This window comes from Anser brachyrhynchus (genome assembly GCF_964034855.1).
Source record: "Anser brachyrhynchus genome assembly, chromosome: 1".
Taxonomy (NCBI): Eukaryota; Metazoa; Chordata; class Aves; order Anseriformes; family Anatidae; genus Anser; species Anser brachyrhynchus.
Genome location: NC_137694.1, coordinates 95,255,128 through 95,267,287, shown reverse-complemented (window position 1 = coordinate 95,267,287; position 12,160 = coordinate 95,255,128). Strand labels below are relative to the sequence as shown.

Below are 12,160 nucleotides of genomic sequence, written 5' to 3'. Positions count from 1 at the left end.
GCATAAAAGTTATTTCAAAACAGAACTGAAATCATCTGCCAGCAACAGAGAGTGCTTTTCTAAGTCACATTTTCTTCAAGATCCTGCACCACAGACCTGCACAACACTGTCCAAATCATGATAAAATCATTACATAGAGTTATGTTGTTTCACAGTACTTCTCACTGGAGTCACAAGACACAGCGGAAACATTTGTGATTCTTTAATTCAAGAGCTTTAAAGTTATTCTCTGGTACCTGGACCTTGCACTGTTGGCTGATCTTCTTTTATCTTTTCGATCATCTTTATCTTTCCTATCATGTTGAAAGCGAATTTCCATGGCAAAACACAAGCATGAAAAACAAACCAAGAAAAAACCCCACAACAGAAGAAAAACAAACAAAACCCCAGAAAGTTGTCATAGCTACTTGCCTCTTGGCAATTTCTGAGCATTTCCCAGGTTTACTGCAATATATCCACAGAAAAGGAGAAAGACCAGTCTTGCCATCATGGTTAGAAACCCAAGCTCACACTGTGAATGGCTCTGACAGGTATCACACAAAAGTGCTGCAGCTGCATTTAAGGGAACTGTTCTCTCTGTGACAAGAGGCAGCAACACTTTGACACAAGCGTAGTTTACACAGTGGGAGGAGACAGGATGACATCATTCACTCCCACTGGAAAAGGAGAATTAGCATTAAAAAAAATAAAAAGATTATCAGGCTCTCCCCACAATAAGCTTCTGGGTTTTGTTCCAACGTCCTTCCACCTCACAGGATAACAGATTCATGTCTGATCACTTAAATTTCACGCAAGTAAAACCAGGCATATCAAAACCTCTATTAACTGCAAACTGATCCAAGAGGTATTTTCGCTGTTTTATCCAAGAAAGCTGGACTTCAAATATAAAATTAACATTCCCAGCACTCAGAAGACTGCTTGCTATACTGATATCAACAGTTCTGCAATCTCAAGATTTTAGATTTTGCTCAAGATTTATTTGGGCTAGATGTGGTTTCCTTTCATGCAAAATAAATCCTAGTTGTATTTAATATGACATTATAAACATTATAAATACTTATTCAGTAAAAGATTTGTGTTTTCAAAACTAAATGCCATTGTCTCATGTTTGATTTTGTCAATTTAAAAGATTTTTAGATTTTCCTCATTGTACATGTCTAGTGAATCAATGGGCACAATGCTCAGTGAAAACAAAAAGGCAATGTATCTCCTTCCAGGGGCTACACCCTCTCACAAACTGCCTAATTGTAAATGAAAAAGAAATTCCATTAGTTAATTGCACTAAAATCTGTTTCACTCCACAATGAGCCAACTAAGCACAGAATGTGGTCCTGCTCACAATTGAAAGGGTGGAAAGAAAAGGGTGGAGCAAAAGAAAAAGTTTATAATTGGATAAGGAAGAATTTAGTCTGTAAATATGGGAAAATATCCCTAAAGAGATGAAATCTGTTAAACTAAATAGCAGTCTCCCTCTCTGCTCCCCTGTCATTTGCCCTCCCCACCAACACCAGAAGAAAACCTTTTCCTGATTTATTAATTCAAATGTGGGAACAGTGAGATGTAAGCCAACATCACAGGCAGACACCTACCAAAATCTTCAGACTCTATTAACTCAAGTATCTTTGGGAACCCCAAAACGGGTTGTTCTACATGAACACTAAGAACGGATAAACACAACAGCTACAATTCAGATGAGAGGGAAAGATTTTAAAAAGGCCATGGAGATGGATAGGAGTGTCCCAAAACACTGACCACACCTGATGGCCAAAGAGTTTTGAATGACAGAAAGGTGTATACACAAAACAAATATGCCATTTTTCTTTCCCCCCCGCCTTTTTTTTTTTTTGATGAAATACTATTTTGAAAAATGCTCCATGAAGCACATGTTGTTTTTCCCTCTTCAAAATTAAAAATAAGAAATGAATCATTTGATGGAGTAGCCTCTTAAGAGAAGTAATGGGAAAATTAATTCTTGGTCACACACTGCTGTCTTTGTATCACTGTAATAAGGATTCTATTGGACCGCCTTATGGGCGACTCATTCTCCTTTTCCAGTTCACAGAACACCTTTCAACAAAGTATACAAAGGTCATTTCCTATTCAGGAAAGTCTCAGTGAAATATACCAGTTATTTGGCTACCCAACAAAATAGATTGTATTCCCTCTCACAGGGATAAATATAGTTCTATTCCTGCTTTCATAACCTCTCGCTTCTCTGTTGCCAGTTCCACCTTTCCTCTTCCTTCTATGTGTTATCCAAACAGTTCTTCTTTGTTTTGTGTGCCATACAGACATTTAAAGTTCCCCTTGAAAGCCTGGCAGACTCCAGGTCCCTTTCCCTCTGACCATTCCTGTTGATAACAGCTCTGGCCAGCCCAAACTTCAAAGAACCATGTCACGCTGCATTTCCTCCCATCTTATCAAGCATACATTTCATCAGAGGCACTTATAGGTTGATAAGTTGATGCAATGGTAAATTTAATGTCAAATATACTCTGAGAGTCCAAAATGAGTAATACAATTTCTCTTACACTTTTCCATTGCGCTCCCTGCATCTGCATAATCCACGGGATCAGTGATTTTGTCCACTTCTTTCTTACAGGACTGATCTTTTCTAGGAAACCTCTGTTGCACAAAACAACTAGAAAAAAACGCACCTACTTCTGCTTTCCTCTTTCTTAAATCTTTCTGCAGTTCACTGGATGCTGACTGCCACGGTCAAAGAACAACCATAGGAAGAGAAGAAGCTCCTGGGACTTCAAGCACTATCCTACACTACTGGATGCTGCCTTAATTCTGTTCAGGTATATGATTTCTCCTCTTGTTAGAGGGCTGCTCCACAACCTCCATTTAAACAGAGGCAGCATCTGGTTTCATTTCACAGAAATTAAAATTGTACGTCACGCTTCACATCAGGAATTATCTAACCCAGAAGCTCCTCAGGTTTGTCTCATCCATGCAAACCTGGAACTGTACTGCCCATTGTTTGACTCCTCCAATCACATCAAAAGGAGAGGATTAAACAGAAGGTTCAGTCAGTGACAGCTTTGTGTTAATATACCTTAGAATAAAAGGCAGGAAAAATGAAGTAAGAGCAGTTATGAAAAGTCTCAAACAGGTCAAATTTGTTCAGGAAAAGTAATGGAAAAGGCAAAAGCTTTGGTCCCCTAATGACTCCCCATATTCAGTGCCAAATTAATGCTAAAGTAACAAGTCAAGTACTGAAAAGTTCACTTGCTTACCTCAACTTTCACTGAATCTCTCTGGGGTAGATCTCAAAAACACGGATTCCAACAGGATGGTATCACAGCTAGTCTGGGAGCAGAACAGAGCTTTTCTAGGTCTATTTTAATAGCTCCCAGACCAGCAAGTACAGTAAAAACAAGAGTAGGGGAAGAAAAAGAAAGAGGAGGGGGGCGGGGGGGGGGGGGGGGGGGGTTGGGATTTTATATTTTGTTTCCAAATACAAATATTCTTTTGTTGAGATTTGGGCTCAGTTCTGTTTCACCTATCGGTCCTGATTATTTTGACAAGCCAAAGCCAAGGTGACTCAACTCTGTACTTTTCTAATCTAAAACAGGGAGAGTGTGTAAAACATAACCTTAAAAAACAAAATCCTCTCTTCCCTCTGTAAAGCACAATAATACCATACTGAGTTCTCTGGGAGTAAAGGCTTTCAGTACTCTTGATCTGCCTTCTTCCACAGTAATGCTGTTTTGGACTGTAACCTTCACCAGTTTTGTCAATTATTTGAGAAATGCTTTGGTCATGCAGTATGCTATATAGATGTTAATTAAAATTATCATTCTCTTACATGTGACTCAATTATTAGACTCCTTTTCTTGTAAATGTCACGGGATCTGCTCTAAAGGCCTTCAGGAAAAGAAAGACGCCAGAGAACATTCTTTCAGAAGTGTTGCTTAAAAAAGAAAATGAAGAAAATAAGAAAATCTTTCGTCTTCTGAGAGGCTGCAATTACTTCTTTCCCACCCTCCCAACTCTTACTTCGAAGAGCAAATATTTGAACTCTCCTGCCATAAAATACAGGCTAGCTTGTTAATCTATTGGTCAAAAGTAAGATGTATCCCATTTAACAGCATACAAATGACAGTGTCGGTGCATTTTAGTATCCTGATCCCAAACTGAGCTCCAGATCTCAAAAACACTGAAATCAGAGACAAAGTTGAAAGGAAGAAAATCAGTCTAAAGGGATGGACAGAACAGCTGGCTCTTGTGACACTTTGTTACACAGTTTATCAAATGTTCCAGCACTCACTCATTTGACACTTGTAATCTCAGACAGTGACTCATCTTTACTAGCAGGCTGTACATTTCACCACTGCTCTGCACGACATGGCGTGAGGTGACAAAAGCATTTATTTAGCTTCTCTATTAATTGATTAACTTATCTTATTGCACCTTTCATTACTTGAATAACACAGTACACTTGCTGCAGTTTCTACTACGTTATCATTACTAACTGTATAAAGATGGAGAAACAATGTAATTCCAGATTTGCAACTTCACCCTGATCTCAGTATTTCTGCATTGGTTTTTTTTTTTTACTTGTGTTGTGTTTTGCCTTTTACAATTATTTCTTAACATTCCAAAATTCTGTATTGACCTGCAATTTTCTGCATTGTCTTTCATGTTATGGACTGTGTTGCCACTTTATAAAATAACACCTGGTAAGCCTTGCTATTCAGCAATACTGCGTATGTCCAGCCACACTGTATCCTTTCCATTACCGTACTTTTTCTCCATTATGCACTCAGACAGAGTTTGCTGTGCAGCATGACATAACCTCATCCTTACAAAGGCAAAGCATAGCATTCAGTAATCTTTTACTGCGGTAAACTCTACCAGACTACAAGATAACTCGGGTTGGAGGGGATGTCATCCAGTCCGAGCCTCCCTCATTTCACCTCCTGCTGCCACCACGCTCCTCTAGAAGAGCCTAGCTCAGCCTTCTTGTCAACCCCCTTGGAAGCACTGGCAAGGCTCCTGCTAGGTCCTCTAGAGTTGCTTGTTCTCCAGACTGAAGAAGTCCCCCTCCCAGGGTCTGTTTTCCCAGGGCAATTGCTCCAGCCCCCGACCATCTTGGTCACCCAGCTTGCCTAGCTTCCTCTGGCCTTTCCCTTGAGACCATTAACTGGTTGTCCCAGTTTTGTGTCCCTTAAACCTTGCCAAGGGTCCACTCTGTCACTTCTCCAAGTCACTGACAAAAATGTTAAAAGGATAGGTCCTAAGATAAGTCTCTGTGGTACTCGTTACCAGCATCCAGGTAGAGTAAAATCCATTAACTGCTATCCTCTGAGGCCAAACATCCAACCCCTCACTTACCCAACTAGCCGATCACACTCCATATGAGCCACTTAAAATATACAGATGTATACTCTGCAAAATGCACTGTGTGTACCATAATTTAATATATATTTTAAAACACTACCAAGAAACTGGCTTTTTTGAACAAGTACTCAATACATTTAAATATTTATACGAAGGGTTCCTCCTCCAAAGGCTTCCCCGTCATTATTACATCTTAGCCGAAATAATCTGCCTAACCTTATACAACACTTATAGCAAAAGCTACGTGGACCTAGCCTGCCCTTTGGAGCACTGCATAGTTGAGTACTGACGACACTGCTGTCTGAAGAAAGCTCCCTTCATTTCTTCTACCACCAATACAGCTGTGCCACTTAAGACAGTTAACAAAACTGCAGCCTCTCCACTACTCTGCAATGTCCCTTCCACACACGTCCTGTCTATGTCTCTCCTGCCATCAGACCTTTACATACTCTAAATACCTCTCATTGTCTGAAAAAAAAAAAAAGCCTCTGTTTATGCTGAAATACAGGCAACAGCAAAGAGCAAAACACAGAAAAGAATGTGACAGTAATGAGCTCCTCCAACACAGTAACTGCATGAATCAAAATATATATATACATAAATTTTCTTGGATTAGACTTAATTAAGGATAGGTTAAATTTCTGTGGATAACAGATGACTCTCAACATGCTTAAAATGTGTGCAAAGATTTTAAGCACCAGCTCTATCTTACATAGGTTGCTTTGGAAGACATGCTTCATCATCCATGCTATAGGGAGCCTGTCTCTCAATATTTCATTACTATCTTCCACTGCAGAGTTCAGCCTCTCCTGGTCTCCTTCAGTCTCTCTCCACAGAGTATGTTCTGATTCGTGAAGATAACATAAGATCACAGTCTGGATTAGTGAATTCAGATGTGAAGTCTGGAGTCTATTACTACATGGTAGGAAAAGATAAAAAAAAAAAAAAAAGCCTGTTTTTACATTTAGAACATGAATGTTGATGCCAATGGCAATTTTGTCGTGCTGAAGAGATATCTGTTTTTAGCACAATCAGCAGGAGCACCCAACTCTGAAAATAGTAATGAAACACTAATGACTGATTGCTCTGATGTTTGCCAAGTTATACTACAGGGGGTTCGTACAGGAGTATGAATACCGTGCAGATTTAGTTTATTGAAAATTATTGTCACACGACAAACTACTCTGCCATAAAGAATGGTATCCATTCCTCACTGCTCAGTCACATCCTAGTCAAGAACTTCCAACTTCCTCCTCTAAACCACCTCAAAGAGATACAACATGCTTCCTTCTTGCTCCACCCATCCACACATTTTCTCTGCCTTAGGCCTGTAACTGGATTGCTCTTTAGCTGCTCTTAAGAGAATTTTCCAATTCCCACCCTCACCATAAGTGCACTCATCTTCTCCATCAGCAATGACACCTTTGGACACTAGAGGGCACCCTCGAGACAACTTTTAGCCAGCGGAGAGCCTTCCAACGTTTGTTGAGCCCACACCAGCCTCTAATCAACGCGGAGTTCTACGAAAAATCTGTGGAGACAGGCAAGCAGCAGGTGAGTGATGTAGCTGGTACTGGAACACAGCATTTTATTTCAAGGTCAACATGGCTGTGGTTCAAAACTTTGGGAGGACTAATACCTATCTGCCAGCTTTTTACACTAAGTTTTTAGCCAGCAAACATTCATAGAGTCTGCTGCAGAGCTTCAGAGTTAGCACCCAAGGAAGCACCAAGGGTTTCGAGAGCTGGACAGCTTGATTTGTATGGTGCTGCCCTACACAAAATAATCCATGCCTTTCAGAAAGGCTAACTAGCTTGGGCACGGTGCTACTAACCCAATTGCTCCTCCTGCCAACCACAGACTATACTGTTAGTGGGTTGGGTTCCTTTTTTTTATTGTCCTTCATTGTTTCATAATGTCTTCCAGCACAGGCTCTAAGGACAGAATGGAGATGGAGACTAAACTGCTCTTCCTTTAACAAATGTCATCCCTCGTATCTGAAACAAGGCAATACAAGGAAGTGTACAAGGCTGTTGCCTGTGTTTGTTGACTTAAAATAGAAAACCCTAGTCTCCCCATGGCTGTCATTTCACATCATGACAGCATGCAAGAAAACATCAGAGTACAATTCAAAGTGGACATACATTTTGCCCCACTACAGTTGGGGAGCTAAAAGAAAGGCAACTCAGAATGAAGCCTGGCCAGCTGCAGGGAGAGCAGGTGCAGCCTTACACAGCACACAGCCCTCTCCCTTCCTTTCCCTCTCTCAGTCATTCCAACACTCCAACAGAAAGCCAGGGAAAACCCTGGAAATAACTACAGCAAGTAATAAAAGCAAAACATTGTTAACAGTTATGAAGAACAGCAAAGAAGTCTCACAGTGAGATGGAGAAAGACAACAAGAGGTTTAGTTTTATTGAAGGACACTTATTTTCTTGGCATAAGGAAATTATTTCTTTGGCTAGGATGCAGAGAGAGATGATGAATGTATGCAAAGACAGGAGGGAAATAATTCATGTTTGTTCCCCTCTCCTTATGAGTCACTTTGGCCTAAAAACATCTTCCAGAAACTTTTTGGCTGAATTTGGCTATATTAGGTTGCAATTAACATCACCGAGCTTATCTATTTCAGAATATTGTGAATAACTTTCAAATGTGATTGCTAGTCACTACTATGCACAGAATTTAAATATGTAGAAAACTCTAAACTGTACGCTTCATTTTAAGCTGAAATGGCAGTTAATGACCAACAGAACTACATTATTCTGAAGTACACAGCAGAAGTACTAACCACCACTTATAATGTATATATTCATACCTTAGTAGTCATAATTATCCTCTTTACCTAGGGGCAAAAAAGGAAAAATAGGAGACGTAAAGCAGCAGAGCACATACAATTTATTAGAAGCAACTTTAACCTGGGATTAAATAAAAAGCTGTAAGTGATGGTGTTCTGTCTTTAAAACAAAATGATTTATATGCCAATCTTAGAGCAAGTATTTTACAACCGTACATCTCATCAACTCTAAAACATGATAGTCTGCATAATGACCAAGTACATTACCTGCAGAGGGAAGGGGTTGTGTTTCGCTTCAAAAATGAACAGCAACAGCACATTTCCAGCAGGTACCTCTCAAAGCTTTGTTGGAAGATTTCTTTAATACCATGTACCATTCTTAGCTTTATGAAACAATGCAGCCCTAGAGAAATAGCTTGGCCAACAGTGCACGAAGCCCAACATCTTCGCAAAATACAAAGAGAAGGGAAATTACCAGTTCTAACCTGGTCCCCTGGACTAAACAGGCTCTAGTGACTACAGTGGGTTATGTGCACATGGGGAGCTCTTCTGCCAGTTCAGTTGCATCTGAAACAGTCCACTCTGTATTATCCATGACATCACTATGACATCTACAAAGTGTCACTGAGGACAATCTAATAATGTATGAATGTATATACATAAGAAAAAAGAAAAAAAAAAAGAAACATGAGCCCTATCTAGCATAAAAATAAATACTCTGGAGAACTTTTTCATAAGTTCTGAGTTTCAAATACTATTAACAGATAAGGAAATTTGGAAGTCTCCTTTCCTCCACATGAAAAGGTACCATATTAGACTGTATAATGCAAGATAGTTGTAATACCACATACCAAAGAATAAACCTGATTCATTGTCTAACGCTACCTAATCCTTTGATATTCAGTGACTTCATCAAAAATGCTGCCATTTTCAGATGTAATATGAAAAGCTACATTAGGAAGAAGAATGGCACCAAATTCAATTCATAGAATCAGTGAAGTCACCAAGATAAAACATTACACTTTTTTGGCCCACTTTGAATAACAATGCACTGAATTTACCTCAATTTCCCTTAAAAGAAGCCTTAGTGTTTGGGAGACCAAGAGTTTGGGAACTATCTCAGAATACGGAGTGCATAGAATCTGCATTCCAAACTGTTTGCTTGTTTAAAAGCTTGTAATACCTTTTTCATATAAATCTGGAAGGACGGTATATGGGTTGTCTTGAACCTGCTTGTGTCTCAACATCTTGAAAAACTATCAAGGAATATTGATATGGTATCTGAAGTGAAAGTTTTCAAGAGCTCACAGTCTGTAAAAGTTGTGAACTGCTACAGAGACATGGACGTCACCTGGATTACAACCAGGTGTAACAGCACATTTTGAAAATCTCTTCTTGCATCCAGTTTCTTTTTTAAAGAATTGATACTGCTATTTATCAAAGAGAATCAGCATCTGCATTTCTTTTATGCTAAACAGAAGTAAACATATAGAAACATGCATCCAAACCCAAGGCTCATTTCAAATCCTGTTCTCTCAAAACCAGTGTTTTTCTATTTTCAGGTGAGAGAGGCTGACAGGACATAGATCAAGAGCATTCCTGAATTGAGCACAAACTGCCAGATGACCCTCAACTATGAATTCCCCTGTTTAGCCACAAGACAAACACATTACTGGTTCAATTACAGTATTCTGCCAATTAGCATCAGCCAGAAAGAAAAGGGATATTTTTCAAGAGAGAAAGAGACTTCTTCCAAACCATTCTCTGTGCCACTGCAGACCAGGTCAAGAACTCTGAGCACACTTATGGATTGTTGTGTTGCCACCCGTCAACACAGACATGTTTGCAGAGGACCCTGAGCTGCTCTTAAATTAAAAAACATAAAAACACTGGAAAACTGAGTCTTCTGGATATGACCCCTATAGCTTGAAAACCAAATCTTCCTTGCCAAGATGCAAAAAGCCACAGGCTAACTGCATATGCTGTTATCCCCTAACAAGAAAATGAGAAATTTGGATGACTTCGTAGATGCCCAGTTAGTTACATTCCACTCCAAATCGGAAATTTAATATGAATAAAAGTGCATTGCTTAACATAAAAAACATATGAGTTTTATTCTTTTTATTATTAACAGGGCATTTCCTACTTTGAGTCTGACATAAGCTGAGCTGTCAAAACTTATGAAAAAACAAATATCACTGGGTAAGGCTGTAAAGGCAGAAAACAATTACAATACTTTTTTCTTAGCTTATTTTGATGAAAAAGAGAAAACGTAGACGTGCAAAATAATTAGTATTCACAGCAATCATGGTTTCTTTGAACAGAATGGGTCCCATTAGTCATACACATTGAAATCACTTATAAGTAAAGCAGTGCTCATGCTTCCCTGTGGATTTAGAATTCCCTCTCCTATTCAGGAAACTACTCATAGCTTCAAACTTCTAGTGGTAAGTGTCCGGCTTTTAGATGCATCATAAGAACAGCTAAACAGCTTATATTCACCTATATAATAATTCTGGTAATACCAGGAGATTTGGTTTGGAAAATGTGGAACATAAAAGGGCATTAAAAGCTTTCAGGAACCCCCAAAGAAAACTCCAAGAATGGCATATACATGTTACAGACTAATGTTAGGCACACCGGTTTTGCTGCTGTCACAAAGTCCCACCCGGTCTTGACTACTGGGAGCACTTAGAAGATGGAAATGAATGTTGTGATCTACGCATGTACACAACATAGCTCTCGTAACACTTTCCTTTCCTCTCACAGTGAACTCTATCCTCTCACATAAGCCTTTACTCTCACAGTGAACTGTTCGGTCATCTATCACCTGCCCTAAAGATTTGCCTTCAGGTTATCAAAAAAAGAGTCAACGATGTTAAGAAAAGAACCTAAAATGCCAAGGTATCGCTAAATGATCGGGATCAGTACAAACACGGAGTTAACCTACTGAGTCAATTCTTCACTCAGTCACTTCATTCAAGATGTTGGCTCAACCACAGTGAATCAGTGACAAGGGACCATGTGCTGCAAATGTGGAGTGTTCCCAAAAATGGGGAAAAACAGCAGAATGGGAGGAAGGCAACCTCTCTGACACGGTCACTGTGTGCAGAAACCAAAACTAGCTAGGTTTTGGGTCCGATGTTTGTGTGGGTTTCCCCCCCTCCACTTTCCTCTATAGAAGAGCTGAGAGAAGTCAAACATGACATGGACTTAAGTTCACTGAAATTCCTCAGGCATTGGTTATGTACTTTCCACAGATGTTAGCTGTTTTCAAATGGAAATTACAGTGTCAGACACTATTTTCTCAGAAAAACAGTTATAAACTCTTTTGATCAGAAGAGCTTTAGTTCAGTTTCACATGAGTCAGGGTGAACAACTTCTAGATGGCCCTTTGGGAACAGCCTTTGGATGTGAAAAGACACAAGTTCTTCAAGCAGCATGACAATAGAAAAACTAGAGGTATCTTCTGCAACAAGAAGCTGGGGGAAGGGAATGGTGGGAAGAAATGAATGAGGACTATAGGGATTTTCCAACAGAGCATGTGAGGAAGCAGCCAGTAAAATGACATAGCACACAACATCACTTATTTCCCAAACAGCATTCAGTCTCTAAGGTACAAAAAGGGTTTTTCTAGCTTTCAAAACAACTAACAAAGCTGCCAACTGTTACTCAACGTGTCATCAAGCTAAGGGCGGGGTGTGTGTGTGTGAAAGAGAAGAGGCAGAGATGGAGACAGAGAGCACTGATCTTTTACAACTTTAACCAATACGGTGAAGTTATGGTGAAGTTACAGTGAAAACTCCAGACATGTATCCCAGGGTTTTCTTCTGCAGGGTACTGTATAGCTGGATTAAAATCAATACACACAAAATTGCAGGAAAAAAGTGCTATGAGATCTTGGTAGCACAATCTTCCAGAGTAAAAGTTATAAATGCAAGGGAGGCAGAGGGAGTGTTTGTATTTTAACCTTCTAGCAATTAGACAAGATAAATACAATAACTGGCTGAATTA

General features: G+C 39.5%; 1 protein-coding gene across 50 annotated transcripts in view; it reads right to left on the bottom strand.

The window, feature by feature from the left end:
• ABI3BP (ABI family member 3 binding protein) overlaps nucleotides 1-12,160 on the bottom strand; it is a 172,131-nt gene that overhangs the window by 152,549 nt on the left and 7,422 nt on the right. For 12 of the 50 annotated variants that reach the window (XM_080563110.1, XM_080563099.1, XM_080563084.1 and 9 more), the window contains exon 1: nucleotides 412-618. The exons of 1 other annotated variant lie outside the window; for it this stretch is intronic. In XM_080563110.1, coding sequence (XP_080419236.1) covers nucleotides 412-490 — 79 coding nt within the window. In that variant the 5' untranslated portion in view covers nucleotides 491-618. Of the gene's footprint in view, nucleotides 1-411; nucleotides 622-3,242; nucleotides 3,266-12,160 lie in introns of those variants that run through there. 37 more of the 50 variants (XM_080563104.1, XM_080563105.1, XM_080563113.1 and 34 more) reach the window with 9 other exon arrangements.